The 26,390-nt window shown below is 42.9% G+C and overlaps 1 protein-coding gene across 14 annotated transcripts in view; it reads left to right on the forward strand.

Moving 5' to 3' along the window:
* SIAE (sialic acid acetylesterase) overlaps positions 1–26,390 on the forward strand; it is a 74,001-nt gene that overhangs the window by 42,190 nt on the left and 5,421 nt on the right. For 12 of the 14 annotated variants that reach the window (XM_077756624.1, XM_077756625.1, XM_077756628.1 and 9 more), the window contains 7 exons: positions 8,280–8,418; positions 10,516–10,693; positions 12,314–12,423; positions 12,974–13,107; positions 19,935–20,089; positions 21,088–21,277; positions 22,642–24,972. In XM_077756624.1, coding sequence (XP_077612750.1) covers positions 8,280–8,418; positions 10,516–10,693; positions 12,314–12,423; positions 12,974–13,107; positions 19,935–20,089; positions 21,088–21,277; positions 22,642–22,893 — 1,158 coding nt within the window. In that variant the 3' untranslated portion in view covers positions 22,894–24,972. Of the gene's footprint in view, positions 1–8,279; positions 8,419–10,515; positions 10,694–12,313; positions 12,424–12,973; positions 13,108–19,934; positions 20,090–21,087; positions 21,278–22,641; positions 24,973–25,684; positions 26,207–26,390 lie in introns of those variants that run through there. The other 2 variants (XR_013333293.1, XR_013333294.1) reach the window with 2 other exon arrangements.

The raw sequence follows: 26,390 nt of genomic DNA on the forward strand, positions 1-26,390 counted from the left end.
AAGCAGGCTCCAGGCTCTGAGCTGTCAGCACAGAGCCTGATGTGGAGCTTGAACCCATGAACCATGAGATCATGACCTGAGCCGAAGTCGGATGCTTAACCGACTAAGCCACCAGGTGNCAATTGCTGCTGGATTGTAGGATGGTCCCAATTTTAGTTTTTTGAGGATCATTGTAGTTTTGATTTGCATTTCCCTAATGACTAATGATATTGAGTGTATTTTCATGTACTCATTGGCCATTTGTTTATCTCTTTTGGAGAAATGTCTATTTAAGTTCTTTGTCCATTTTTGAATTGGGTTGTTTGTTGTTGTATGGTAGGAATTATTTATATATTCTAGATATTAAGCACTTTTCAGATGTATGATTTGCAAATATTTTCCCATTCTGTAGGCGGTCATTTCACTTTCTTGAGAGTGTCCTTTGATACACAAAAGTTCTTAATTTCAGTGAAGTCTAGTTTATTTATTTATTTTTTGTTTTCTATGCTTTTGATGTCACATACATGGAATTGTTAAATCCAGTGTTAAGAAGGTTTCCCCCCAATGTTGTCTTCTAAGAATTTTATAGTTTTAGGTCTTTGATCCTTTTTATGTCAATTTTTATATATAGTGTAAGGTGAAGGCCTAACTTCATTCTCTTGCAAGTGGATATGCAGTTCTTGCAACATCATTTGTTGAGGATTGTCCTTTCTGCATTGAACTCCTGGAGCTCCAGTTGACCATGTAAGGGTTCATTTCTGGGCTTCCTATTTTTTTCCATGCCCCTTATGCCAGTACCATACTGTTTTAATTACTGTAGCTTTGTAGTAAGTTTCAAAGTTGGGAAGTATGAGTCTTTCAAGTTTATTCTTCTTTTTCAAGATTGTTTTGGCTATTCACAGTCCCTTGCAATTCCATATGAATGTGAGAATATGCTTTTCCATTTCTGCAAAAAAGGCGCTTGGAATTTTGATAGATATTGTGTTGAATCTGTAGATTGCTTTGGTTGATATTGACATTTTAATGATGTTAAACCTTCCTGCTATGAAAGGATGTTTTTCCATTAATTTAGATCTTTAATTTTTTCACCAATGTTTTGCAGTTTTAGTGTACAAGTCTCTTAACCTCCGTTGCTAGATTTATTTGTAAGTACTTGATTCCTGTAGATGCTATTGTACATGAAATTTCTATCTTAATTTCCTCTTAAGACTGTTCATTGCTGGTGTACAGAAACAAATGATTTTTTTGTGTGTGCAAATAGTTTATTGTCAAGTTGGTTTCCATATAACACCCAGTGCTCATCCCCAGAAGTGCCCTCCTCCATGCCCATATCCTCCCTCCCCTCCACATCCATCAGTCCTCAGTTTGTTTCTCAGTATTCAAGAGTCTCTCATGGTTTGCCTCTCTCCCTTTTCCCCAACATTTTCCCCCTTCTTCTCCCCCATGGTCCTCAGTTAAGTTCCTCCTATACATGCAAACATATGATAAGAAACAAGTGATTTTTGCATGTTGATCTTGTACCCTGACACTTTCCTGAATTCGTTTGTTAGTTCTGGTAGCTTTTTTGTAGATTTTTTTTTTTTTTTTTTTTTTTTTTTTTTTTTTTTTTTTGGATCTTGGGTTTTGAGCATCTCATCTGTAGGTAGAGATAGTTTTACCTCTTTGGATGCCTTTTATTTCTTTTTTCTTGTCTAACAGCTCTGGCTAGATCTTCCTGTACAATGTTGAATAGTAGAGGTGAAAACAGACACCCTTCCCTTGTCCTGGTTTTAGTAGGAAAGCTCTCACTCTTTCACCACTGAGTGTGATGTTACTTGTGGGTTTTTCATAAATGCCTTTTATCATGTTGAGGAATGATCCCTCTATTCCTAGTTGTCTGAGAGTTTTTATCATGAAAGTATGTTGAATTTTGTCAGATGTTTGAGACTCAGTTTTCACTACTGTGGTCCAGTAGTGATTATATCTACCTAACTAATTTACTGGACCATTATAAAGATTAAATTATTTTGTTTGTTTCTAAAAGGTATTTATAAATTGAAAATAGCTGTCTAAATATAAGTGGTTGCTCTTTTTTCAATTTTTCTTTATAAAAAGTTTCAAACACCTATCTACCCACCATCTAGATTGACAGTTGTTAATATTTTGCCGTATTTGGTTTGTGTGTGTGTGTGTGTGTGTGTGTGTGTGAACTATCTTAACATAAGCTATATATCTTGATACTTCAATTAGGTGTCATATAAGAGAGACTTACAAACACCTATCTACCCACCATCTAGATTGACAATTGTTAATATTTTGCCGTATTTGGTGTGTGTGTGTGTGTGTGTGTATGTGTGTGTGAACTATCTTAACATAAGCTATATATCTTGATACTTCAATTAGGTGTCATATATCAAATTGATATGTATTCATGTATCAAGTTAATATGCTGATATATATGTACATATATGTATACATGTTATGTATACATAATAGAAAATATGCTAGGTGTCAAAATTTAAGAACAGCTAATCTTCAAAGGCTGTGATGTATATATAAATATGTATATATTTTTTACATAAAAATATAATTTTTTCTTTTTTTTTTTTACGCAGAAAGAAGGCCAGTGATGACTTTGTTTTTGCGCAACTTTTTCATAGCCTAGGATTTCTTTTGTTAGCATCAATTCAGTTTTCTCTGTTTCACTCAAAGCCTTTGAAGATCAACTGTTCTTAAATTTTGAGACCTAGCGTATTTTTTCCTTTATGATAACTAAATAGAGGCTTCACTAGGCTCTATTTACTCTGCTAGAATTGTTGGTAGGAAGAGCTCTATGTAGGCTCCCAAGTAGGGATGGGACACACAGAGGGCATCGAGTCATGTGGGATGGAACCAGGGAATGCTGGCGTGCCATATGTTGGTCAGTGATGAAATTGAGTTTGAAGGGTTCCTGTGTTCATTGCTATTAGAGAATAGGGCTGCCCTGATAGGCTATGAGTGAGGTCTCTGAAGTAACCTGGATAAAAAGGACACCGAGAAAGTTGTGAAGGGAAGGACACCTCTTAGTAGTTTGATTGGTATTCTAGGTCGGCAGCAGAGGTAGAGCAAAACCTTGGTGCTGTATGTCTTTGTCATTCAGATTTCTTTTCAAGATCAACTCTACTTTCTAATTAAACACAAAAACTGTCTAGAATCAAAAGAGTGGATTTCTGGATAGCACGTGATGGTATTAGAGCTTTGGGCCTCAGAATTGTCACTTCTTTGTTTGTTTAGTAAGCTGTCTGATTTAAAAATAAAAGTAAAGGGGGACCATTGTTATTTAAGTTAGAATCAGGGCTAGACAGCGTATTAGCAAGTTTTACAGAGTATTGAAACTATATGAGCTAGAAATATTGCTGAAAGAAGAGTAAACATTTTTTTTAATGCAGTATCAGAATTTCCGAAAAAGTAGTCTGAGTTAAGTGCTTTGGTGCATTTGAAATTGGGATTGATATTTTTCCTTGTCTATATGTTCTCATTTTCTATAATGAGCATGAAATAACTAATTTTTAAAAGAAAGTTATAAAAACAAGAAACTGATATGTTTACCTAGTCCCTTAAATATTTATCAAAGGCTCAGTTTACAATAAAGAGTCCCCTTATATAAACAAGAATCTTAGGAATAAATACTTTCATTTGCATTATGGATTGGCACAAATATGTTTTGCATATTTTGATTTGTTTCCTTTAATAAGTTAGAACTTGAAAAGATTATTGTCTTCCCATCTCTTCCTCTAAATCTTAGTTTCTCCTCAAAATTGATTTTTATTTTCCTGCCTTTCTTTCATGATACTTCTCCATTTTTGAGGAATACTTAAATTTGAGTCTTAAACATCTCTATGACTACACCATGATCTCAATTCATTTATTTTTAAATTTTTACTTATTTTATTTCATTTTTAACTGTTTATTTATTTTTGAGAGAAGAGAAAGCACATGAGCAGGGAAGAGGCAGAGAGAGAGAGACAGAGACAGAGACAGAGACAGAGACAGGCAGGATCCAAAGCAGGCTCTGTGCAGACAGCTCAATGCAGGGCTCGAACTCATGAATCGCAAATCATGACCTAAGCTGAAGTCAGAAGCTTAACCAATTGAGCCACCCAGGTGCCCCACTTTGTTTATTTTTTTAAAAAACTTATAAAATTGAGTCCTTTAACATACTTTGTGATTTATTTCGCTTTTATTGTTTCTACTCTTGATTGCTTTTTTTTCTTTTTCTTTTGTTAACTAATTACTAACTAATGCTACTAAAAAGATCCTACCCTGGGCATATCTATTTTATTTTTGTATTAGTTTTCTAATTCAGAATCTAAATTCTTGCATTTATGTCTTCATAACCAGTATCTTATTTACTCTTGCTTCCTGCTCTACTTAAATATGTGGAAACTTTGAATTTACGTGTTTATTGAACTTTAACTGGGCTTCCTTTCAGTACAAGTGGCTGGAAGCAAAACTGAAGTCTTATATCTTGAGAGAAGGCATGGTTTTGTTTAGAAGCAGGATTGCTGTTGACTCACCAAGGAAAATAGTCCTTTCTTTAATGCTTTGATTGTAGTTCCCTGTTTGCACAGAAAGGCAGGGAGGGGATATATTTGTATCTATACAGTCAGGTTCTCAATAGCACACTGTGCCAGGGGATCTCATCTCATTTCTGTCAAGCTAAATCAGATTTTGATTGTTATGAACACATTCTTCCTGCCTAGAATTTACTCTGTAGTACCTTCTGCATTAGACTAAGGCTATAAGCTCAGAGATACAGGGACTTAGAAAAAGATTCCATCTGACACAGCCAAGCGTTAATTTTTTATTTTTTTGTTTTAAATCATGCACTTAGTTTGCAAGACAGCATTTTAGGTGTTGACAATATCAAAAGCCAAGTTTTCTTCAAAAAAAAATTTTTTTTAATGTTTATTTATTTCTGAGAGAGAGAGAGAGAGAGACAGACAGACAGACAGAGCATGATCACGGGAGGGTCGGAGAGAGAGGGAGATACAGAATCTGAAACAGGGTCTAGGCTCTTAGCTAGCTGTCAGCACAGAGCCCAACGCAGGGCTCGAACCCATGAACCGTGAGATCATGACCTGAGCCAAAGTCGGATGCTTAACTGACTGAGCCACCCAGAAGCCCCCAAAAAGCCAAGTTTTCTAGTCTCCTAATGATCTATAGAACTTTCGTTTTTGATCAAAAGCATGCTTTATCTGACTCCTCCTTTATTCCTTTTGCTCCTTTTCCTCTAAAGATGCCCAACACAGACACACACATACACACACATACACGCACCCACATGCACACACATGTACCCACACGCGGTATCTGTCTCTTCTCTTTGCCCTCCTCCATGTGACTTTTCTGAGGAGGTAAGATTTCTACTATAACCTACCACTCATCACATTCAAATGAAGGAAATGGCAGATTGTAGGCCCATCTTGTTGTTAGGGTGAAGTGGAATTTTAAGATTGAGTGTTATTTATAACGCTGAGTGAGATGTGTATAAATGGAGAAAAGTCTAAATGTTCATCTGTCGCCTCCTAACTCAGGGTAGGTCTTAAGACCTGGATATTTTTAGTTAGGCTCAGGAGAAGATGGCCAGTGCTAGACAAGGAAGCCCAGTTTTCAATACCTTGGCAATCCTGACATTGCTACTTTACAAGTAGAGAAGTCAAAATCCAGAAGCAAAGGGCTCATACTGTATTACAATAAAGGATTCATAGGAGGTATGGTGGCTTGCTTATTTATAGTTATTCCCTCACCTTTAAAGCTGCTATATTCTACTTGTAGTAGAGGGGACTATAACTTAACAAAATCTAAATTCTTTATTAAGTGAAGTTCCCTTGTGTGGATTCTCCGCGCTGTGCACGTGTGCGCGTGCACACACACACACACACACACACTCACACATGTGCCCTGCTCCCTCATGCAGACCCCATGCCAAGATTCTCTGAGGAAATAGATTCTTGACGTTTCTTCATTAATTCAAGAATGTGGCATAAAGGTTACAAAATGAACACCGGGGAGCAGCTGCTTTGATGGTGAACTGTGCGTCCTCAGGGAGACAATGGTACACTTTCTCCGCTGCAGCAGCCTTAATGACTTCAAATACCTTGGTATTCATTTACATCCTCATTTAAATACTCGGTAGAAAAATAATTACACTGAGGTGTTTGATTAGATGAGATTTGATCTCAGCAGATGGAGTAAGGCTTCCCCTTTCATCAGCGGGGGAAACCAAGTGTCATTTAAATGAAAATCTTCCTGAAATCTCTTTATTCCTAAATTTGCTGCCCATACCCCCGAGGAAATGCTTCCATCAAGAAGGCTTGGTGAGATTGGGAAAGGATACCAATTTCGGAAGTAATTGTCATCAGGAACAGCAGGAATTTTTCCCCTACCCCCATTTTTTTTTTTTTTTAACATTTGCTGTGGCTTTCAGGTTTTGGCTTGAGATGATACACAAATGCAAATTTGCAAATGGAAGTTTTTTCCCCAGCCAGTGTTTGGGATCCAGATCTGTGTGCTGGTAACATGGGAGAGTGCCAAACACTGCAACCCTGTCGGCCTTGAATAGTCCACCGCACTCGCAATGGGCCTATGAGACAAGTAGCATGTTCACCCGTACCGCCTCCCCAAGCTGGCATCTCGTGGAGATGCGGCACTTGAGTTTCCAGGCGGTGCGGAAGCCAGTGTGGGTGGAGAGAAGGAACGCAGTTTCATCCACGGTTTCCATGGAAGCGACATACCATCCTTAGTGCTCAGAGCAGAGCCGATTTCAAGGGAGGTGACTTTTTACAGGTACTTGCTGCTGCAAAATAATTTTCCTGCCAGAATAGACTGTGAGTGCTTTCTCCTGTTTTTTACTCTTTACTGTTTATTTTACATTTCGCTTGCTGGGCAAGGTTTTGAACACATGTGTCTGGATTGCCTATGGAATTTTCCTGAGAACGTATGTAGTCTCTGTCTCGATAGGGCGAAGACCAGCGACCCCCACCGGCTAGAGCTGCTGTTACCCAGGGCAGGTACTTGAAGGCCGTGACCCGGAGAGACAGTTCACTTGCATCTGACCATCTTATTGGCCACAGCAGGCTCAGTGGCAAGTCAAAAGGCGATGCAAGGGGCAGCCCGTTTCAATGAAGTGCCCCGTGGGGGCGCTCTGCCTGCTCCAGGGTGTCTCTTACACTGTGGGCTGGAGGGCCAGCTGTATTCTCCGCGGTGGGCGGGAGGGAGCCAGCTGCACACTTGGTGGCTAGCAGCCAATGGAAAGTATCCCAGCCTCCTGTGCTCTCGCTGTGGCAGTCCTGTCAGCTGGAGCTCTCTCTCATTCCCTGAGGCCAGTGATATCAGCCTGGGCTTCCTGAAGCTCCTGTTAGCCCTTTGTTGTGGGAAAACCAGACTAGTCTGGGAGGGATAGAGAGGAGACAAGAAAAGGCACCCAAATAACAAAACAAATCAATACGTGTACCATATATATTCTTTGTAAAATAAAAGAAAAACATAACTCAAAAACCAGGATCGAAGGACATAGCACTTTCGTATAAGCTCGCAGAGGAACGACTAACAAAGAAACTACGCAGTGTAACGCGTTCTCATCCAGAAGGGCTCCAAGCCATTCCTGTTGTACTCTTGGCAACTGCTTGTGAAGGGCTTGTGAAGGGATTCAGGAAGAGGTGGCGTCTTTGCATGGACGCTTTTCTTTGCCTGCAGCCACGCTGAACACCACCTTTCAAGTTGCCCTGTCTTCTGTGCCTTTCTTGAGTAAGTGGGCAGGACGAGATGAGAATAGAAGCATTTGAGACATTTCAGTATATTTTAGCCCTTCAAACAGCCATCTCTCAGGTGTGCTCCTTTTGGAGATGCCTCTCTTCTGTGGGATGGATTAGACACATCTCCCTCCCCCTGGCCTTTTGAGCTCCCTTTTGGAAAGAAGTGAATGCTATGGTCTTGTGTTATCAGATACTTTGTCTGAATAGAAGCCTTTGAGTTTCAAGACATTACAGCGGTCTAATTGACTGGCCTTCTTTAGCCTAAACCTCATCTAATTCAGACTTGCTCCTTGAGAGCTCAAATTTCACTGTATTCCTACCTTCTTTGGGGACAGGATTCACCACGGTCTGTGTTCATCAAGGTGGATCAAGGTGACTCGGACCAACCCATTGCTGGTTTGGGTTATTTATTTGATCTTGGTATATGAAGGCTCAGAGGGTGGGTAGTGTTTGCTAAGAGGCAGTAGGCTAGTTGACCACCCACTAGGTTGGTGTAAAGAATGACATTCCTGGTTCTTTTCCTAGATATTCAATGCCACAAGAGAGCTGTCTAACACTGCGGCCTATCAGTCTGTCCGCATCTTCTCTGTGTCACTCACTGAGGCAGAGCAGGAACTGGAGGACCTTGCCAAGGCTGACTTGCAGTGGTCTAAGCCCACCTCAGGTGAGTGACTGTGGAGCGTGTGCCATCTCTGACATCCGGGGTCAGTGCTCTAGGTGGAGTCTGGAATCCTGAATTTGGTTCTGTTCTGTTTGTTAGGATTCAGCCACCCTTTGACTCATTTCTTGCTGACTCCACCTGAGTTCTGATGGTAGCCATTTCATGCATTTCTTCCCAAGGTTCCCCCTTGTTCTGAGCGGATGACTCTTCCTTCAGCTTCACTGAGCACACTGAGGCCCCTCCACATGAGCTCTGCCAGCATCTCTCTCCACTCAGTCTCAGTCTCTCCATCCAACTCAATGCTCTTCTCCTTTCCTCTTCCTTCCTTCGTTTCTGTGTCTGAACACAACTGACTGCTGTCCTTTCAGGGCTACCTATGAGCAGGCACTTCCCTCTCCAGGGCCTTCTTTGGCCCCTCGAGCTCTGGTCTTTCACCCCCCTGTCCATTCAGTGCAAGATCTTTATTTCCCTCCTGTTTTGTGTCAGGCTATGTGCTGGGCCCCAAGGATACAGCAGTGAGCAGGACAGAACAGGCCCTGCTCTCAGATTTCACGAAACAACAACAAAATAAACATAACAACCCCTCTTCTCATGGTGTCTCACCTCTCTCCTTTGCTCTGTTAAACTTTTCTAGAATATATTCTGTCCTCATTCTTTTCACCGCCTTTTCCATGTTCACTCTTTGTAATTTGTCTTCTGCTTCTACCTCACAGCGTGTTTACCTCAAAGCTACTGCTGTTCTTCTAATTATACACTCTGGACACACTAGCCCTTGACACTGCTGACCGCTGCTTCAAGAAACCACACATTCCTCTTAGCTTGCGTGGTACCTCCTCTGGCTAGTTTTCGTCCTCTGACTGCTCTCCCTCTCTCTTTGCTTTCTTCAGTCCCTTCCTCCAAATGTGTTCCCTTGTGCTTTTTCTCATCCCTTTTGTTTTTGTGTCTGTACCTGCTTTACCTTGGTTACCTCTGCTCCCACATTTTCCAAGTATTGATTCATTCAACAGATACTTGAGGACCGTTATGTGCTAAGCACTGTTCTAAGTGCTTTGGCGATAGAAGTGAATAAAATGGGCAAGGACACCTGATCTCTTGGAGTTTGCCTTCTAGCACAGAGGAATACAGGAAATGCAGAATAAAATTAGTATATTCTATACAAAGTGTCTGGTACTCAGTATTACACTATCTGAATTCTGCCTCTGTGAACTCAGGAACTGAAGAGATTTGGGCAAAGTTTTGGATAAATCTTTTGGTCTATGAACTCTCCCTACATGTTATCCAAAACTCAGGAACCAGTTAGGTTCAGATAATATATTATACCTTGCTGTCAGCCCCCTTTTACTCTCTGAACTCTGAGACTGAGTACATTTTTGGGTATCAAGGGATAGGGTGGGTGGGGGTGCAAGCTAATGAGACAGAAATATATAAATAAAATACATCAGGGAAGGGGGTGCAGTAGGACCGTTGGGGGCTGGGGTGACCCACCTTTATACCAGCTACCCAGAGCCACCCAGCACCAGCCAGTGAACATTTACTGACTCTCCATTAGGTACTGGACATTGGAGATCCAGAAGTGAGTAAGGTCAGAGCCCTGCCATCCAGTAGTTAATAGTTACGTGGGGTAAGGAAAACACTGTGCAGAAAGATTCATGGAAACACAGGAGAGGGGTGGTCATTCTTTATTAGGCTTTTTGTGATCTTCCTTTCATTTGATATTCTTTCTTTTGCTGTTAAAACGCCTTACCACCTGTTTGTACCTCCTGAGGCACTTAACTGTTATCGTGCCGTATATTTTATTCAGCTGAATGTTTGCCTTATCCTGTAGAAGGTAGAGCTATGAGGAGAAGCTCCATGTCTCTCTGTAACTCTTTATTCACTGTAGCCCAACCATCCAGAAGTGCCTGGCACCTAGAAGGCACTCGGTCAGTTTCACACTTCGTTTGAAATTTATTTGAATTTCCAGTGTTACACTGTCAACGTTTTGAGTGCCAGCACTGTATCAAGTTTGGATCTTTTGCACACCAACCCAGTGGCTTCTCTGTAGTAGTGTAACTACCACGTTTCTATCATTTTTTTTTTTCTTTAACCTTTTCTGAACAGAAAACCTAGGCCATGGAGTTTTCCAGTACATGTCGGCAGTGTGCTGGCTCTTTGGACGTAACCTGTATGACACGCTGCATTATCCCATTGGGCTGATCTCTTCTTCATGGAGTGGGACACCCATTGAAGCCTGGTCATCCGGAAGGTCACTGAAAGCCTGTGGTGTCCTTGCACGAGGGTAAGAAATCATCCTGAAGCCTGGGAGACAGCCTTAGAGAGAAGGATCATGGTTTCCTTTGCGGAGCCAAATCTGTGTTGAGTGTCCAACTATGTATTGAATGTACGTAACTTATTCTGCGAACATGTGTGGTATTCTTTTTTTTTAAGTTTATTTTTTGAGAGAGAAAGAACATGAGAAGAGTGTGTGAATCAGTGGGGGAGGGGCAGAGAGCGAGGGAGAGAGAACGAACCCCAAGCAGGTCCCGAGCTGTCAGCCTGATGTGGGCTTCGTGCTCATAAACTATGGGATCATGACCTGGGCTGAAGCCAAGAGTCAGATGCTTAACCGACTGACTTACAGGTGCCCCTGTAAGCTATTATTTTTATTGTCACCAGCACCACGATCATCTGAGAATATGTCAAGAAGCAGTTATGATCCTTTTCCATTATTATCACCATTATTAATGGTGATAGCTAATACTTATTGAAAGCTTTCTCTTTGATGGATACTGTTATAATCACTTTATATGTGTTAATTCACATAATACGCCCAACAACCTCTACAAGTGAAGATACTATTAACATCCTAAGCTACTGAGCTTCAGTCTCAGAGGGGCTTACTAACGTGCTCATGGCTACAGCCGGTAAGCGGCAAAGCCTGGTTTCAATGTCTGTGCTCTTAACCGCTGTGCTCTCTTGTCTATAAGAATAAACAGTGTAACAGGAAGAACAAATATACTTGCAATCAAAGAAGTGTATTAGTGTACTGATTATGAAAGCATGATCAGGGAGAGGTGGCTCAGGAAGAACACATGGGGTGGGGGAGAAAGGTGTACTTATTAAAATCCCAACACTAATATCAATACAGAAATTAATGAACTGCTTTCACAAACATTGTGTCTTTTGGTCTGGGAAGGGCCCTGGGCAGAGGCTGGACTTCAGCTCTTGGTATAGCTTAGGTAAAGGCATGCCTGTGGGGGAGGGAAGACCTTTAACTCTGGGACTGAGAGAATGGCCTAGGTAGAGTGGGCGGGATCTAGAGTCAGGCTTCCCAGGTGCCTGGGGACATGAAGGGATACCATCATGGGTATGGGGGAAGCGGGTGTTCTCATCCACAGCTCCCATGAGTATAAATTAATATACATATTTTACAGAGAAGTTTAGGAACATATTCAAAGCTTTCAAAAAATATGCCCTGTAACCCAGCAATTTCATTTTTGGGCATTTATCTTAAGGAAATAAGCCTGTATGCAGTGATTTTAGCTATGAGGAAGATAAGCAAAAAGCTTAAAAAAAATCCAAGTGTCCATCTCCTGGGTACTAGTTAGGTAAATTCATTGTCTGCATGAGACATTCACAATAAAATACTCCTCTCCTCTGGTTTTGGTGACCTTATCTGGAAACTGGGACGGCCCCCTCTGAACTCAGACTGACGGATACATTTATCCTGGGACAAACTTGGGTATGAAAGTTGGAGTTTACTCAACATGTTTTCATGGGAAACAGAGTGGTCCAGTCTAAGCCTGTGTTGCTGTCATAGGTTACCCCAAATGAAAGTTGGATAGACACCCAGTTTAGGGACCATGATATGATCAGTCACTAGCTCTGTCATGACACTTGTGCTTCTGATCAATTTCAGATTCACTCAGTCTGATTCTGTAACCGGTCCCAGTAAGAACTCTGTTCTCTGGAATGCCATGATCCATCCACTGCATAATATGACTCTGAAAGGGATGATATGGTACCAGGGTGAGTGTTCAATTTGCTGTTTCTCCATTGTATTAGTTAGCTTTTGCTATGTAACAAACCAACCCAAGATTTAGTGACTTAAAAAACAATAATAGTTTTATTTGGCTCCCCATTCAGTGGGTTGTTGGGCAGTTTTCCTGTATAGACTACTTTGGTTAATTTCTTTTGGGATCTTTTATATGTCTTTGGCCACGTGGCAGGTGTCTGGTGGCCTCAAATGGCCTCTCCCTCCTGTCAACTGCTGGGATACCCTCGTACTCAAGTGGTCTCTCATCCTTCAGCAAATTAGTTCAGATTCCTTCTCATTTACATAGCAGCCCCAGGGTTGCAGATGTATCAAGAGAGAGCAAACCCCAGAGCTGAAGCACTTTTTAAGCCTCTGCTTGCATCACGTTTGCTGATACCTCCTTGGCCAGAGCAAGTGACAAGGCCAGTCCAGAGAGACTGCAGGAAGACTCACTACCTAAGGACACGGGTGGAGGTTGGGGAGTAATGTGCGGCCATGTTTGCATCAACCCCAAACCCCTCTCACAATCTGGACTGTTTCTAGGGGAGTCCAATATAAATTTTAACAGGGACCTGTACAATTGCACATTCCCTGCGCTCATTGACGACTGGCGTCAAACATTCCACCATGGCTCCCAGGGGCAGACAGAGCGTTTCTTCCCATTTGGATTTGTCCAGGTATGTGTTGAGAGGAAGAAGGTTTTGGGCATTGGGGAGGTGGTGTGCTAGGGAAGTCTCTTTTCTGGAATCCATTTTCCTTTTTTTGCCCTCATCATCTGCTGGTCAAGAACTGAATGACTAATGCTGGTCAAGACTAATTCATCTCAGTTCACTGATGGGACAATTACATCTTCAAAAAAAGTTAACTAGTGATATTTCTTTTATTTAAGAATTTTTTTTAATGTTTATTTAGAGAGAGAGAGGAGACAGAGCACAAGTGGGGAGGGGAAGAGAGAGAGAGACACACACAGAATCTGAAGCAGGCTCCAGGCTCTGAACTGTCAGAGCAGAGCCTGATGCGGGGCTCGAACTCATGAACCATGAAATCATGACTTGAGCCGAAGTTGGACACTTAAATAACTGAGCCACCTAGGCACCGCAGTAATATTTATTAAAAAAGGAATACAAATGTGTTTATTAAAGATATTTAAAAGATGAGCAAAAAAATAAGCTAAAACATTTCCAATTGCACAATCCAAAAATAAGCAGACCTATTCTGTTCATGTATTTTTGCAATAGGATCCATACCATAATACCATATCTTGCTTCCTCTCTCTCTCTCTTTCTCTCTCTCTCTCTCTTTTAATGCTTATTATTTTGAAAGAGATAGAGAGCAAGCAGGGGAGGGTCAGAGAGAGGGAGACAGAGAATTCCAAGCAGGTTGCATGCTATCAGCGCAGAGCCGTACGCGGGGCTTAAACTCATGAACTGTGAGATCATGACCTGAGCTATAATCAAGGGATGAATGCTTAACCAACTGAGCCACCCAGGCTCCCCTTGCTTCTTCTCTTTAATGTTGTGTTGTGAACATTTTTGCATGCCAACAAATAATTTTTGTTTATCTATTTATTTCGAGAGAGAGAGAGCATGCAGGGAGGGGCAGAGAGAGAGAGAGCGGGGAGAGAATCCCACGCAGGCTCTGCCCTGTCCGCATGGAGCCCCACCCACGAACCGTGGGATTATGACCTGAGCCGAAACCAAGAGTGGGATGCTCAAACGACTGAGCCCTCCAGGAACCCCCTCATCCATTGAATATTAATCTTGAGGGCAATTTATAATGGTTGCACAATACTTTGAAATATGGTTATATCGAGGTTGATTTAACTAGTTCTCAATAAATGGACCCTTCAATTGCTTTAAACATCTTGCTTTTGTAAGCAGCGGCGTATTGATTTTCCTTGTAGCAAAATCACTGCATGCATGCTTAATTCTTTCCATAAGATAAATTCCCAGAAATGAAATTGTGGCATTAAATTGAACGCTTTTTAAGGCTTTGAACGTGTCTTCAAGTTTCTCTGTAGAAATTTATGAATTTGTGTTAAGTGTAGACTCGTAGCAGCTATGTGTGCACTTGGCCGTGCCCTCCCTGACTTGGCGCTGTCCTCTCCACCCCCTGCAGTGAACTTGGCTCTCTCACTCGGCCCACTGCCCCTGCTCTTTGCCTGGAGCAGCCTTTCTCTCCCGCACTCTCCTAGCCAACTTCCTCCTTTAGATCTCAGCCTGGACGTCATTAGAGAGCCTCTGTGACTGTCCAGCATCTGGGGGAGACACCTCCTTTCCCCCAATGGGTAATGTCTTAGCACACTCTCCTTCCCCAGGTTACTTGCATGTCAGTCACATGGGATCATGTTTTCCTGTGGCACATTTTATCTCAGGACCTAACTGGTCCATAGTTATTAAGTATGGTCTAACACATGAAGGAAAAAAATATATTAAGAGAAATCATACTTTTAATTAGTGGCAACTAGTCAGACGGATTCTGCTCTCGTCCTTGCCTAAAAGGAATAAACATATTTAACCATGTTTATAACGACTTTGCCTTACCTGTTCATATGGGTCCTCCAAGACCTAGACTTTTTAGCAGGGTGGTAGCAGTGACTCTTCTGGAATACAGGAAATAAAACAAGGAAGGTGTTAGAAAAGTAAGGCCTAGCTCACCACATATGAATGGAACAGGCTTTAAGATTTGAATTGGACACGGATCCTTCTAGATGTCTGCCTCTGCTCGTTCCACAGACACCTTCTGCTCTCCGACCTCCCATCTCTACTACCTTGTCCTTTTCTTGGATGAAGATTTTTAGGACCTTCTTTCCATTTATCATGACTTTACAACCATTTTCTTCCCTCTTTCTTACATGTGTTTGGACTTCGAAACAAGATTACTCATTATTATTAAAATAGCCAGCCCTGTCATCAGTTCTTCATTTCTGGGGGTGGAAACTACACTTGGACTTCTGAGGTTCTTTTTTTCATCTTTGCTGTGTGTGTTGTATGCTTGTTATATGCCATGAACTGTGTGAGGTGCTAGAAATACAGTGTGAAAAATACAGTGTGAATCAGAGAGACCTGGTCTTTTTCCTCAGGCCTTACTGTTTAGTAGCAGTCCCTTAGGGTCAGGGCTTTAACTGATCATCATTGGCAAAAATATGTTGGTTACTTGTGGAAAACTGGGAACACAAACATATACCTTCGAAGAGAAATATCAAATATGGCAAAATAATGGTTCAGCCCATGGATCTGGAGCTAGTCTGCGTGGATTCAAATCTCAGCCCTGACACTCCTTTGGCTACGTGATTTTGAACCAGATATTGAAAAAGGGGATTATTATTTTAGGTAGTGAATGAGCTGATCCATGTAACGCCTGGCCCGTGCCAGATAATGTTTGTTATTATCAGTGAGAAAAGTCAGAAAGTCTGGGGAGGCAGTTGGCCTGCAAGGAAAGATGAATTGGCTTTGTAGAGGTGTGGAATTTGAAATGATGGTTGCAATAAATAAAGCGCAGTTAGGGACGCAGGACTCGAGCCCAGCGGAGAGACCCGGGCTAGACACACGTGTCCGAGAGTTGTTAGGAGGGGGGTGACCAGAATCATGGGAGGGAAAGAAGGGCAGGAGGCTAGAGAGTTCCGAGGGTTTGGAGAAACAGGAGTGGAGTGCAGAGTCCAGCATGCTTCTTAATGTAAGGGCTTCTGAATGTGGCCATGTTTATATTCTTTGGCTATTATATGCCTTCATTAGCGGCCGTATTTCCACTAATCACCGCGGGAGACTGAACGGCATCATAGCGGATCTCAGGTTAGGGAAAACAGGAATTTCATTTGGGAATGGAGTATGTTGGTGCCTCCATGTGGCCACTCTGTCATAGTGCAAGCAGGGAATTCACAGACTGCCATTTGGAGACCACTTCCCTGGCCTGAGTGGCTGTGTTAGCATTTCTCGATGTTGTGCCTCAGCCTTGTACTTACCCTAGACTCTTTCTGGAAGCTCTGTTGTTGTGATCCTCCTCATGACACTGGGTGCTGAACGTGGTTCTACTTTCAGTCTGCTGGGAAGAAGTAGGGTTGCTCACGGGGTCTCATGAAATTCCGTTGGGAAGTTTCAGCACCTTTTATCACGTCACATGTTAATGCAGATTCGCTAGGAGACTTTAATAAGAGAACCGGAAATATCCCCTTAGTTCCAGATCCTATTCCTTCTGCTACTATTGCAGCTTCCCCAGTGTTTTCCTGATGATTTTCTAGTCCTTCTGGAACAGGTCAAGAAGCAGAAAATGTCCTGTATTCAAAGCTTCATTTGGCCACAATTGTCCAGGATGATCTCCGGTATTTGCTGGCTATGGGAGCGAGAAGGCTGCAGGGAGCACTCTCTTCATAATGTAGCTTCTCTGTTGAGGACAGAAATTTTCAAATGGGGCTCAAAGACAGTGGTTGCTCTCCCAGGCCATTTGCCAGCTTGTGGTTTGACTTACTATTAGATCATGGTTTGTAAAAGAGGGATAATAGGTTGATGCCTCTCATTGGCTGGACTGTGGCTAAGAATAAGTTGCAGTCTGCATCAGAGAACAGTGTGATATAAATATCAGAGAAGTGAGGAAGGAAGAAAGAGTGGGACCACATGAGTCATAATAATATTGAAGAATTTTTCTGGGAGCTTCTGTACTTTGTAGGGGTAGGAGTCTATCAATTTTTAAAAATTAAAAAAATTGTTTTTATTTGAAAGAGAGGGAGAGAAAGGGAGAGAGGGAGGAGAGAGAGAAGAGAGGAGAGAGATTGAATCCTAAACAGGTTCCATGCTCAACAAGGAGCCCAACACCAGACTCAATCCCATGACTCTGGCATCATGACCTGAGCCGAAATCGGGAGTCGTATGCTCAACCGACTGAGCCACCCAGGCAGGCACTCCAGGAGTCTCTCAATTTTAAGCTTAGATGAAAGCGTTTACTCAGTATGTTGCAGAGTCAGTCAGCATCCTACTACCTTTACTGATCCTGCACTAGTCTAAGGCACCATCGTCTCTTCCTTGAAATATTGCCTCCTTACCGGTCTTCCTGCTTCTACCTTTCCAGCCCCTTAGGATAGTCTCAACATTTCAGTTAAAGTGATCCTTTGAAATGTAAGCCATATCAGAAGGCGCCAGTGGTTCCTCCGTATGAGTGAAGTCAACACAGTGATGCGTGCTCTGCCCCTAATTTGCTTTGCTTTGCTTACTCCACTTTAGCCCTGCTGGCTGCCTTACTGTCTTTAAGCACACTAGGCATACTCTGCCCTGGGGTCTGCCATTTTCCTTTCCTTCTGCCTGGAGAGTTTTTTCACTAGTATATTAGTTTTCTATTGCTGGATAAAAACATCACTATGTATTTAGCCGCTGACAACAATGTTACACACATTTATTATCTCAAACAATTTGTACGGGTGCGGAGTCTGGGCATGCATGGCCTAGCTCTGTCCTCCACTCAGGGCTGCAGTGAAGGTGTTGGACAGAGCTGGGGTCTCATCTGAGGCTTGAGGTTTTCTTCCAAGCGCAGGTGGCTGTTGGTAGAATTCATTTCCTCGAAACTGTGGAACTCACAGGGGCTGACTTCTTGAAGGCTAGTGAGAGTCTCTGACTTTGGTACCCTATTTTAAAGGTTTATCTGACTGAGTTTGGCTCTCCACATACTCTTCCTTTGGTTTCCTTGAAGTAAGCTGATAGAGGACTTTACCTACATCTGCAGAATCCTAAGCAGATAATCAGATGTTAGATTCTGAGTAATGGATGCTGTCTTTTCTCTGCATACCATCCCCCATCCCATATCCAAGGTGGTTGCCTGCTTCCATCAGTTTGTCTTTTAGGTTATCTTATTCCTGCTCATCCCATTCCTATTGCTATCCTAGGTCACGAATTTCTCTTATGTATCTAGAATGTTCTAGTAGCTTCTGAACCAATCAGTCTCTCTGCTTTTGGGCTCTTCACAGAATCATTTGCATGATCACTAGATTCATCCTTTGAAATAGTCCTTTTATCATGCCAGTAATTTCCATGGCTCTCTAATTTCTGAATGAAGGTGAAATTCACATAATATAAAATTAACCATTTTAAGACATTCAGTTCAGTGGCATTTAGTACATTCACAATGTCCTCCAGCTTTCAGCTGTACAGTGATTCCTTGTTGCTTACAGATAAAGTATGAGTTCTCTCCAAACACTTGCATCATTATCTTTCCAATATTGTCTTTCCTACATACACCCTCCAGTTCAGCTCAATTACTCTCTCTTGCTCTCAAAATTGCCCTTTTCTTTCCCACCTTTGTATATTGTAAGGTTCTAACATGTCCTGTTTGTAGTAGTTGCTTATATTTCCTGGGCCTATCCAAATTTTTTTTTTACACATATTCTGAGGCCATGTTTTCTTATAAGAATAAACTTTGTTCTAATGCAGAGTACTTGCTGTCTGTGGCTCCAGTATAGCATTTAATCCATTCTATTTTATACTATCGTTTATTAACTTTTCTTTAAAGTATTTTAAAAAATTGTTTATTTTGAGAAAGATAGACAGTGTGAGCAGGGGAGACGCAGGGAGAGGTGGAGAGAGAGAGAGAGAGAGAGAGAATACTGAGCAGACTTCGCTGTCAGCAGGGCTCCATCCCACAAATTGACAGACCATGACCTGAGCCGAAATCAAGAGTCGGATGCTTAATTGTGTCCCTACACTTTTTTTCTTAGTGGGAGAAACCACAAAGCCACATATATAAGCCATATATATATATATATGGAAAGAGGCTGTGGATATAGGAAAATGTGAAGAATTGGGATCTTAGATGCAATTTACCACATGTTCTCGGGCAGATTCCTCTCTGCTTCCCTACAGCACCTGACCATGTTATATATAGATGTATCAGTTACCTGTTGCTTTGTAGCAAACTTCCCCCAAACTTAGTGGCTTTAAAACATCAGCCATTGTATTTGCTCCTGACTCCATGAGTCGCCCAAGGCAGAGCTCACCTGGGATGGTTCATCTCTGCTCCGTGGGATGCCAGCCAGTCTTGCTCATGGTGGCTTCAATTTGAACTGGAGCCTCTAGCATTCACATTACTGGCTTTTCGGCTGGGACTGCTGGGGCACTAACCCCTCTCTCCTAAGGGTCTTCCAGTTTCCAAGGCTCCGTCGCCCCCCATGTAGTTTCTCCAGCAGGTTAGCTGGGACTTTTTTTACATGGCCATCTCCAGGTTCCAAGAGAGTGAAACCAGAAGGCAAAGGCACTTGAGGCAATGACTCAGAAGCTGCACATCACTTCCCCTGTGTCCTGTTGGTCAGAGAAAATGATGGGCTTAGCCCAGGTTCCGTAGGAGGAGAAATACACTGCGTGGGGTGAGGGGAGTTGAGCCACAACAGTAAGACGCTCAGTAAAAACTTGTTGAATGGACATTTGAACAAATGAATGAAGCAGAAGCAGAGTCTGCTTATGAAAAAAGACCCTGGTGTAGGATTCTGATGCAGTAAAATTCTGATGCAACATTCTCTACTTTCCAGTTATCTTCATATTTGTCTGCAGCCTCAGATGATAAATTTCCCCAGATTCGTTGGCATCAAACAGCAGACTTTGGCTATGTCCCCAACCTGAGGATGCCCAACACTTTCATGGCAGTAGCAATGGATCTCTGTGATAGGACGTCCCCTTACGGCAGGTACGGGTGCTTCTGGGCTTCGCTTGAACAATAATACATGCTCTTTGTCTGTGGCTTCGCTCTAATGTTCACTTGTGAGGGCCAGAGAGTGGGTGCTCTAAGGATTGGACCTTCGGAGCTTTATCTATTAATCATTTACACTGGGGATGTGCTGCAGCCACGAAAACCCTCAACATCTTAGTGCCTTGATGTGACATTTTACTTCCTGTTCACAGTACATGTCCAAAGGAGGTCAACAGAGAGGCTTTGCTCATCTCATTATAGTCATTCACAGATCTAAAGTGTTGGAGGTTCCAAGTTGATCTGGGCTCCCGGTCACCTTAAAGTCTCTCACTGGCGATAAAAGTAACACGCGTTACTTGTGCTCACATTGCGTTGGCTCCGAGCAGGTACTATGGCCTCACCCGGCTTCAGTGAGAGCGGGACGTGGAATTCTTCTGTGAACTCAGAGGAGGATATCTGTGAATGGCTCCAAGACTACCATGCACTAGCTGTGGAATACAAGGGGATTTGAAATGTGAAATGGGACCCAACACAGTGTCTGGTTTATAGTGGGAACCTGAACACATATTTATTTTTGAACAAGTGGATTTTTTTTTTATTGTCCTATCTAAACCTAGGGGGTTTTATTCGTTGAACATGTAAACAACTGATTCAGATGAAACACAGGACGGTCAGTGGTTGGAATAATGTTGAGTTAGCTCTCCTAGGCTAGTTCCAGTGCCTTTCCTCCCTCCCTCAGGGACCTGTCTTCCTTCCTTCCAAGTCCTCTGCTATTTCAAGGTTTCTAACCCATAGGAGGCCCAGAGCCCCATTTATGGCTACCATTCACTAGGTCTCTTAAGCTGACTAGCCACTGACCTATTAGATTAAGTCAAGTTTCTTTATTCTTACCTTCCTAAAGTGTGCTTTGTATAATCCTTTTTTTCCCCTCTTTTTTAAAATGTGGTTCTTGTTTGTGCAAACCCAGAGTTCTCTGTCTGTTCTTTATCCGGTAGCATCCACCCTCGAGATAAACAGACTGTGGCCTACAGGCTGCACCTGGGGGCCCGGGCTGTGGCTTATGGTGAGAAGCTGATCTTTCAAGGACCACTGCCTGAGAAGATGGAGCTCTTGGCTGACAGGGGGCTGCTCAACCTCATGTACTCACAACAAATCCAGGTGAAGAGGCAGGACAAGATATTTGAGGTGAGAAGAAGGGCCGAAGCTTTATCCTGGCTTGGGAGTCAGGATTTCTCCACACTAAGGCCCATATCTTCCATTGTAACATTTCCATGAAGCAGATCTTGGTGGTTGGTGGGGCTGAGTCTGTCTCAGGCGGGTGACTAAGTAGCTATTAATTCTTTCACTTGGGGCAGTTTTGACAAGACAATCAAAGGAAGGAAAATGAATCCACGTTAAACTATTCCTTTTTGTTTTTGCTCCCAGAGCGTCTATCTTTGCCCTGGCAAGAGCCTGCAGCTTTATTTGTAGGTTACCTAATGGAAGATTCCTTATTCCAGAGTATTCCCCTCATCTTGGATGTCTTTTTATGTCACACTATGGCAAATTCTGACAGTCTTTTGAGTTTAGTTTCTCCTTTGAGAGGCTTAGCTTGGGGATTTGTAGCTCAGCGTAAATTAATGTAATGAAACTACTTTCTTCTAGTACCTAGTGAGGATCCTTCCATTGAGGAACTAGGGCTAATAATTCAAGAGCTCCTGGAGGAGTCTTCCCTAGTTGGGGGTGGGGGTGAGGCATTCTTATTGGAACATGCAAATGAGCTTCTTTGGGAACCAGGAGGCCATTACGTGAGGTGGGGGTGGAGGTGGGGGAGGAGGTTGCTGTATGAAAAGAGGGCACTGGAGGGAATGAACGCATATTAAAGGCAGACTTTAATTACACAGAGTTCATCTAGGGCTGCTCCTGGCTTCTCCTCTGGAGTCCTAACTACATCCTCCGCTGGCCTCAGGTGCTGGGGCAGCGCTCACCCCACTGAGCTGCCTTGGACACTGGATTTTAGGCCGGTCTAGCTCCCCAGACATCTGCTTTCTGACTTCAGTTCTCCTCTGGCAGAACACCTGGCACCCGGACCCAGAATCATAGTGGGGAGCAGGACAGAATTTAACCTGGGGTACTGGATACTTCATGTCCCCTTCCTTGGACTGCTTTCTGGTTTGAGAAACGCTGTCTGTCCAAGGTCCCTTTGTGCCCCTTCCTCGTTCCCCGGCTCCTTTGGGAGTGCCGGAGTTGTAGCCGCAGCTGGACTGCCCTGCTCGCTCAGTTCCTGCCTGCCTTGCCATCTCGTCGGAAGGCTCACGGCAAGGATGCTCAGGGGAGCCTTCTCTAAATGCTCTATGTGGTTAGGTTTCCTTGTCTCCCTCAGCTAGTTAATGGTTTTTTTAGATTGATTTATCACACAAACCTTTATGATCACACCAACCGGGACTCAGGTTTGCTCTGGTTATTATAGGAAGTGGATCCTTGGCCAAGAGCCGCTCCTTCTCTCCCTTGTAGTCTCTTGGAGTATCCTAACTGCCCTAACCGTTCCTATTTTCTGATTCTCTTATTAGATCTTGTGTTGCGGTGGCCATCAGTGCAAGTGGCTCGCAGCTCCCATGGGCACTTTCTCAGCCCAGACCCTGGCCCTGGATGTCAGTTCTTGTCGTGGCACTCCGACCGCGGTTCGCTACGCCTGGACCACGTGGCCTTGTGAATATAAACAGTGCCCCCTGTACCACCCCAGCAGCGCCCTGCCGGCTCCTCCCTTCATTGCTTTCATGACAAACCCGACTCCTGGAGACCTCCACAAGCTTGCTGAATGATTTAGTGGCACTGTGATCATTCTCTTGGCCATAAGTGTGGGTCCTTTAGATGTAGCCATTTAGGTGTTTAGCTATAGATTTCAAAGACAACTAACAGAAAAGCCGCACCGGACAGCTCCCGGCTGGCACACGGCTGTGTCCGTATTCTGGATAGATGAGCCAGTGCTGGCGGGCAAATGCTTGCTTGCCTTTTGTCCCCCAGTCTAGGTGTTTTACCGGACTAATTACCAGCTACAAGTGGGACTTCAGCGTCATTCACTTCCCTTGTGGAGAGCACAGTGTCTAACACTTTTGTCTGCTTACATCCAGAACCGTGGAAACTCATGGCTGGAAAGGATTTCAAGGCCATGTGGGCCAGCTCGTGTTTGTGTATTCTTTACAAAATCTGGTAAGTGGTTACTGAAACTCTGTGTAAAGTTTCTAAATGTCCCAACAGTGTTTTCTCATGTGGAACTGAACTCTTTCTAGCCCTATTTGTGTTCTCTTGTAACCCAAAGCCAGTTCTGTTCCTTCAGTCTAATAGTGATAATATGAATGTTTGAAACTAACCGGAACTGCACGCATGCATTTGGGGAGGTGTGAGGGGGCTGCTTTAAAGAATGAGGAGAAAAGGGTGAGGCGGCGGTGGCCCAGGGAGGCTCAGGCAGCCAGAAACGGGTGGAGAAAGAGGCTCAGGAAAACATGACAGTAGAGGTCACTGACAGGCAAACAGGTTAAATAAAAATCTCAGGGGCACCTGGTTAAGCAGTTAAGTTGGTTAAGCGTCCGACTTCGGTTCAGGTCATGATCTCGTGGTTTGTGGGTTCGAGCCCCTCATCAGGTTCTGTGTGGACAGCTAAGAGCCTGGAGCCTGTTTCAGATTTGTGTCTCCCTCTCTCTCTGTCCCTCCCCCACTCATGCTCTGTCTCTGTCTCAAAAATAAATAAACTATAAAAAAAATAAATCTCAGGCTTTTTAAGGTAAGAGGTTTACCTATAAAAAGGATAACCCAGATGGAAGAAAAAAGAGGCTGAAAATAAAGCTACACAATAAGTGTTTAGAAAAATAATCCAGATGGGACAAATGTGAAAGCAGGCTTCTGTGAGTACGGTTAAGAATCCTAATGCAAAGAGAAAAAAAACAAAACACATACACACATAATGGTGCTTATTGGTTGATTAAAACTAGCTAATGGCACTTGACAATTGTGTCCTCTATTACGATTTGGAAAAAAGTATAATCATTAGTGATGTGTAAATGTTTATAGCCCACCAAAACTGGGTTGGGAACAGGCTTGTAAATTGTCCTTTGAAGCATGAGGAAGGAGTAAGATTTATTTGAGTAGCTTCAACTCCCTTAATGGGAAAAATAAGAACTGAAGTAATAAGCACCTAACCCCAAGGGGTCCCGGTGTAGCTTTGAACAGCAGGAATTGCTGTCAGTGCCAGGATTTATTTTAGTAAAAAAACCCAAAACACAACTATGCAGTATACAAAGAACTTTGGCTCCTCTGAGGACTTCCTAGTATACAATTAACTCCAAACACCCATACTTTGACCTCACATGCATCTGGCCTAAGGGGAGCCAGGAACCTAGGAACAGAGAGGCTCCAGAGAAGTAAATCTCCCGTCCACCCCTCCCCTGTGCCAACACCCGTTCCCTCATGGGCTGTTCTAACTTGTGGACAGCTGGACATGGTCCGGAACCCCATACCAGGCTCCTTTCTCCCCCAGTAACCTAGTGCTCACAGTGCAGATGTTAGGTTTAGAGAGTGGATATACTAATGAAAAGTCATGTGAAACTTTATTTTCAATGGCTGAATGATTTTAAACATTCTGTGGGAACTCAGTTAATTTCCCAAATGAAAATAACTTTTTAGTATTTGTAAAACGAAATTTATAACTACTGTAGATTTGGATACGAACAAAAAATAAACAGGTAAAGATCACCCCACAATCCATCATTTGGCAAAAAACATTTAATAGTTTGGTAAACATTCACTTGATTTGCTTGGGTTATATTTTATACACTGTGTGTCATACTATTTTGTAATCTGTTTTTTACTAATTCTAGTAAAATAATTTTCCTATGTAAATTGAATATAGTGTTTTAGTTTGTGGGAGACCCATACTTTATTTAACCAATTTTTCCATTAGTGGACCTAGAAATTTTTTTCCAAGTTTTCCCTGTTAAAACGAATACGGTGATGAATGTTACATGCAAACATCATACTGTACTTCTTTCCTTAGGATTCTTAATGTGAAGTAACAATTTTAAGGATTAAACAGGTTTAAAAGTTTGATACCTACAGCTTAACTCTCCTGAAGGGTCCAACAGTTTACATTCCCACCAAGGTACAGTGCCATTTACCCTCACTCCCACTGATGCTGGACACTGTCAAATTTCAATCTTGTTAACAATCCAATAGACGAAAAGATGTTTTAAGTATACCGGGGTGGGGGGTGGGGTGGATGGAGGGAGGCTCAAGTTTTTAAAAATGATGATCCATAGCAAAATATTTTACATTTATTACATGTACCCCTTTCATGTGTGTACACGTGATTTTCATATAAATACATATCTACATACTACAGTTGAAACCCAAATTTCAACTTCTTGACATGGGATGCATTCTGTTAAGTTATAATTGTTTTACTTAACTTTACCAGGTTCACTCCCTAAGTTTAGGAACAACTGATGGGTTGAGATCTATACTTTGAAAATTACTCTTCTAGGAAAGCTACAAATGCTCTTATTAAAGCAAACAGCACAATAACTTACTTAAAAGGAAATCTTAAATATCTTTCTTCAGATGAGGCTCTCTTGTATGTGTTTTACTCGGACTGTAATACAAGGGGAAGGCATTTACTCCGTGAGAAAAGCAGTACACATCTTTTCTGCAGAAGTGCCCATATGTCCAGCCAACGCATGCCACGAGAAAAGAAAAACATTGAAGCACTAACGGCTTTGAGTAACCCCCCTTGTACCTCTGGTTTGCTGTTATCCTAATTTTATTTTTTTTATACTGTAAAAGGTGCACAAACTTATAAAAAGACTAGAGTTAAGAGTCATACAATTATTAGCAGTTACTTTCATTTCTGATACTCCCGTGGCCCGTGTGGTGTCCTCTGGACGCGGCTGCCAACCCGCCCTCTGCTGGTGCATCCGTTCCTAAGAAACAGGAAGGCCCTTCGTGTTGTCCCTGGTCAGCAGCTACGAACTGCAGCACAGCGACAGCCGACACTCCTTCCCCGTGCTCCTCCTCCTGGGGGCCTTCCGTTGCCTTCCAGCTGTCCCGGTCCCTGGCTGGACGGACAAGGGCCTCCCGCGCGGTACTGCTGGGGTCCAGAAGGGGTGATGCGGTCAACCTCTACCTCAGTGCCACGGGCAGGGTCCAACACATTCGGTTCCGCACAAAATACATGGGTCAAGTTATTACAGAGCTAGTGAAGTGAAGGGGTGAGGCTGTTACGGAGGAGGGAGCCGCCCCTGCACCCCCCCCCACCCCCCCCCCGCCT

This window comes from Crocuta crocuta, unplaced genomic scaffold (assembly GCF_008692635.1).
Source record: "Crocuta crocuta isolate KB4526 unplaced genomic scaffold, BGI_CrCroc_1.0 scaffold172, whole genome shotgun sequence".
NCBI classification, from domain to species: domain Eukaryota; kingdom Metazoa; phylum Chordata; class Mammalia; order Carnivora; family Hyaenidae; genus Crocuta; species Crocuta crocuta.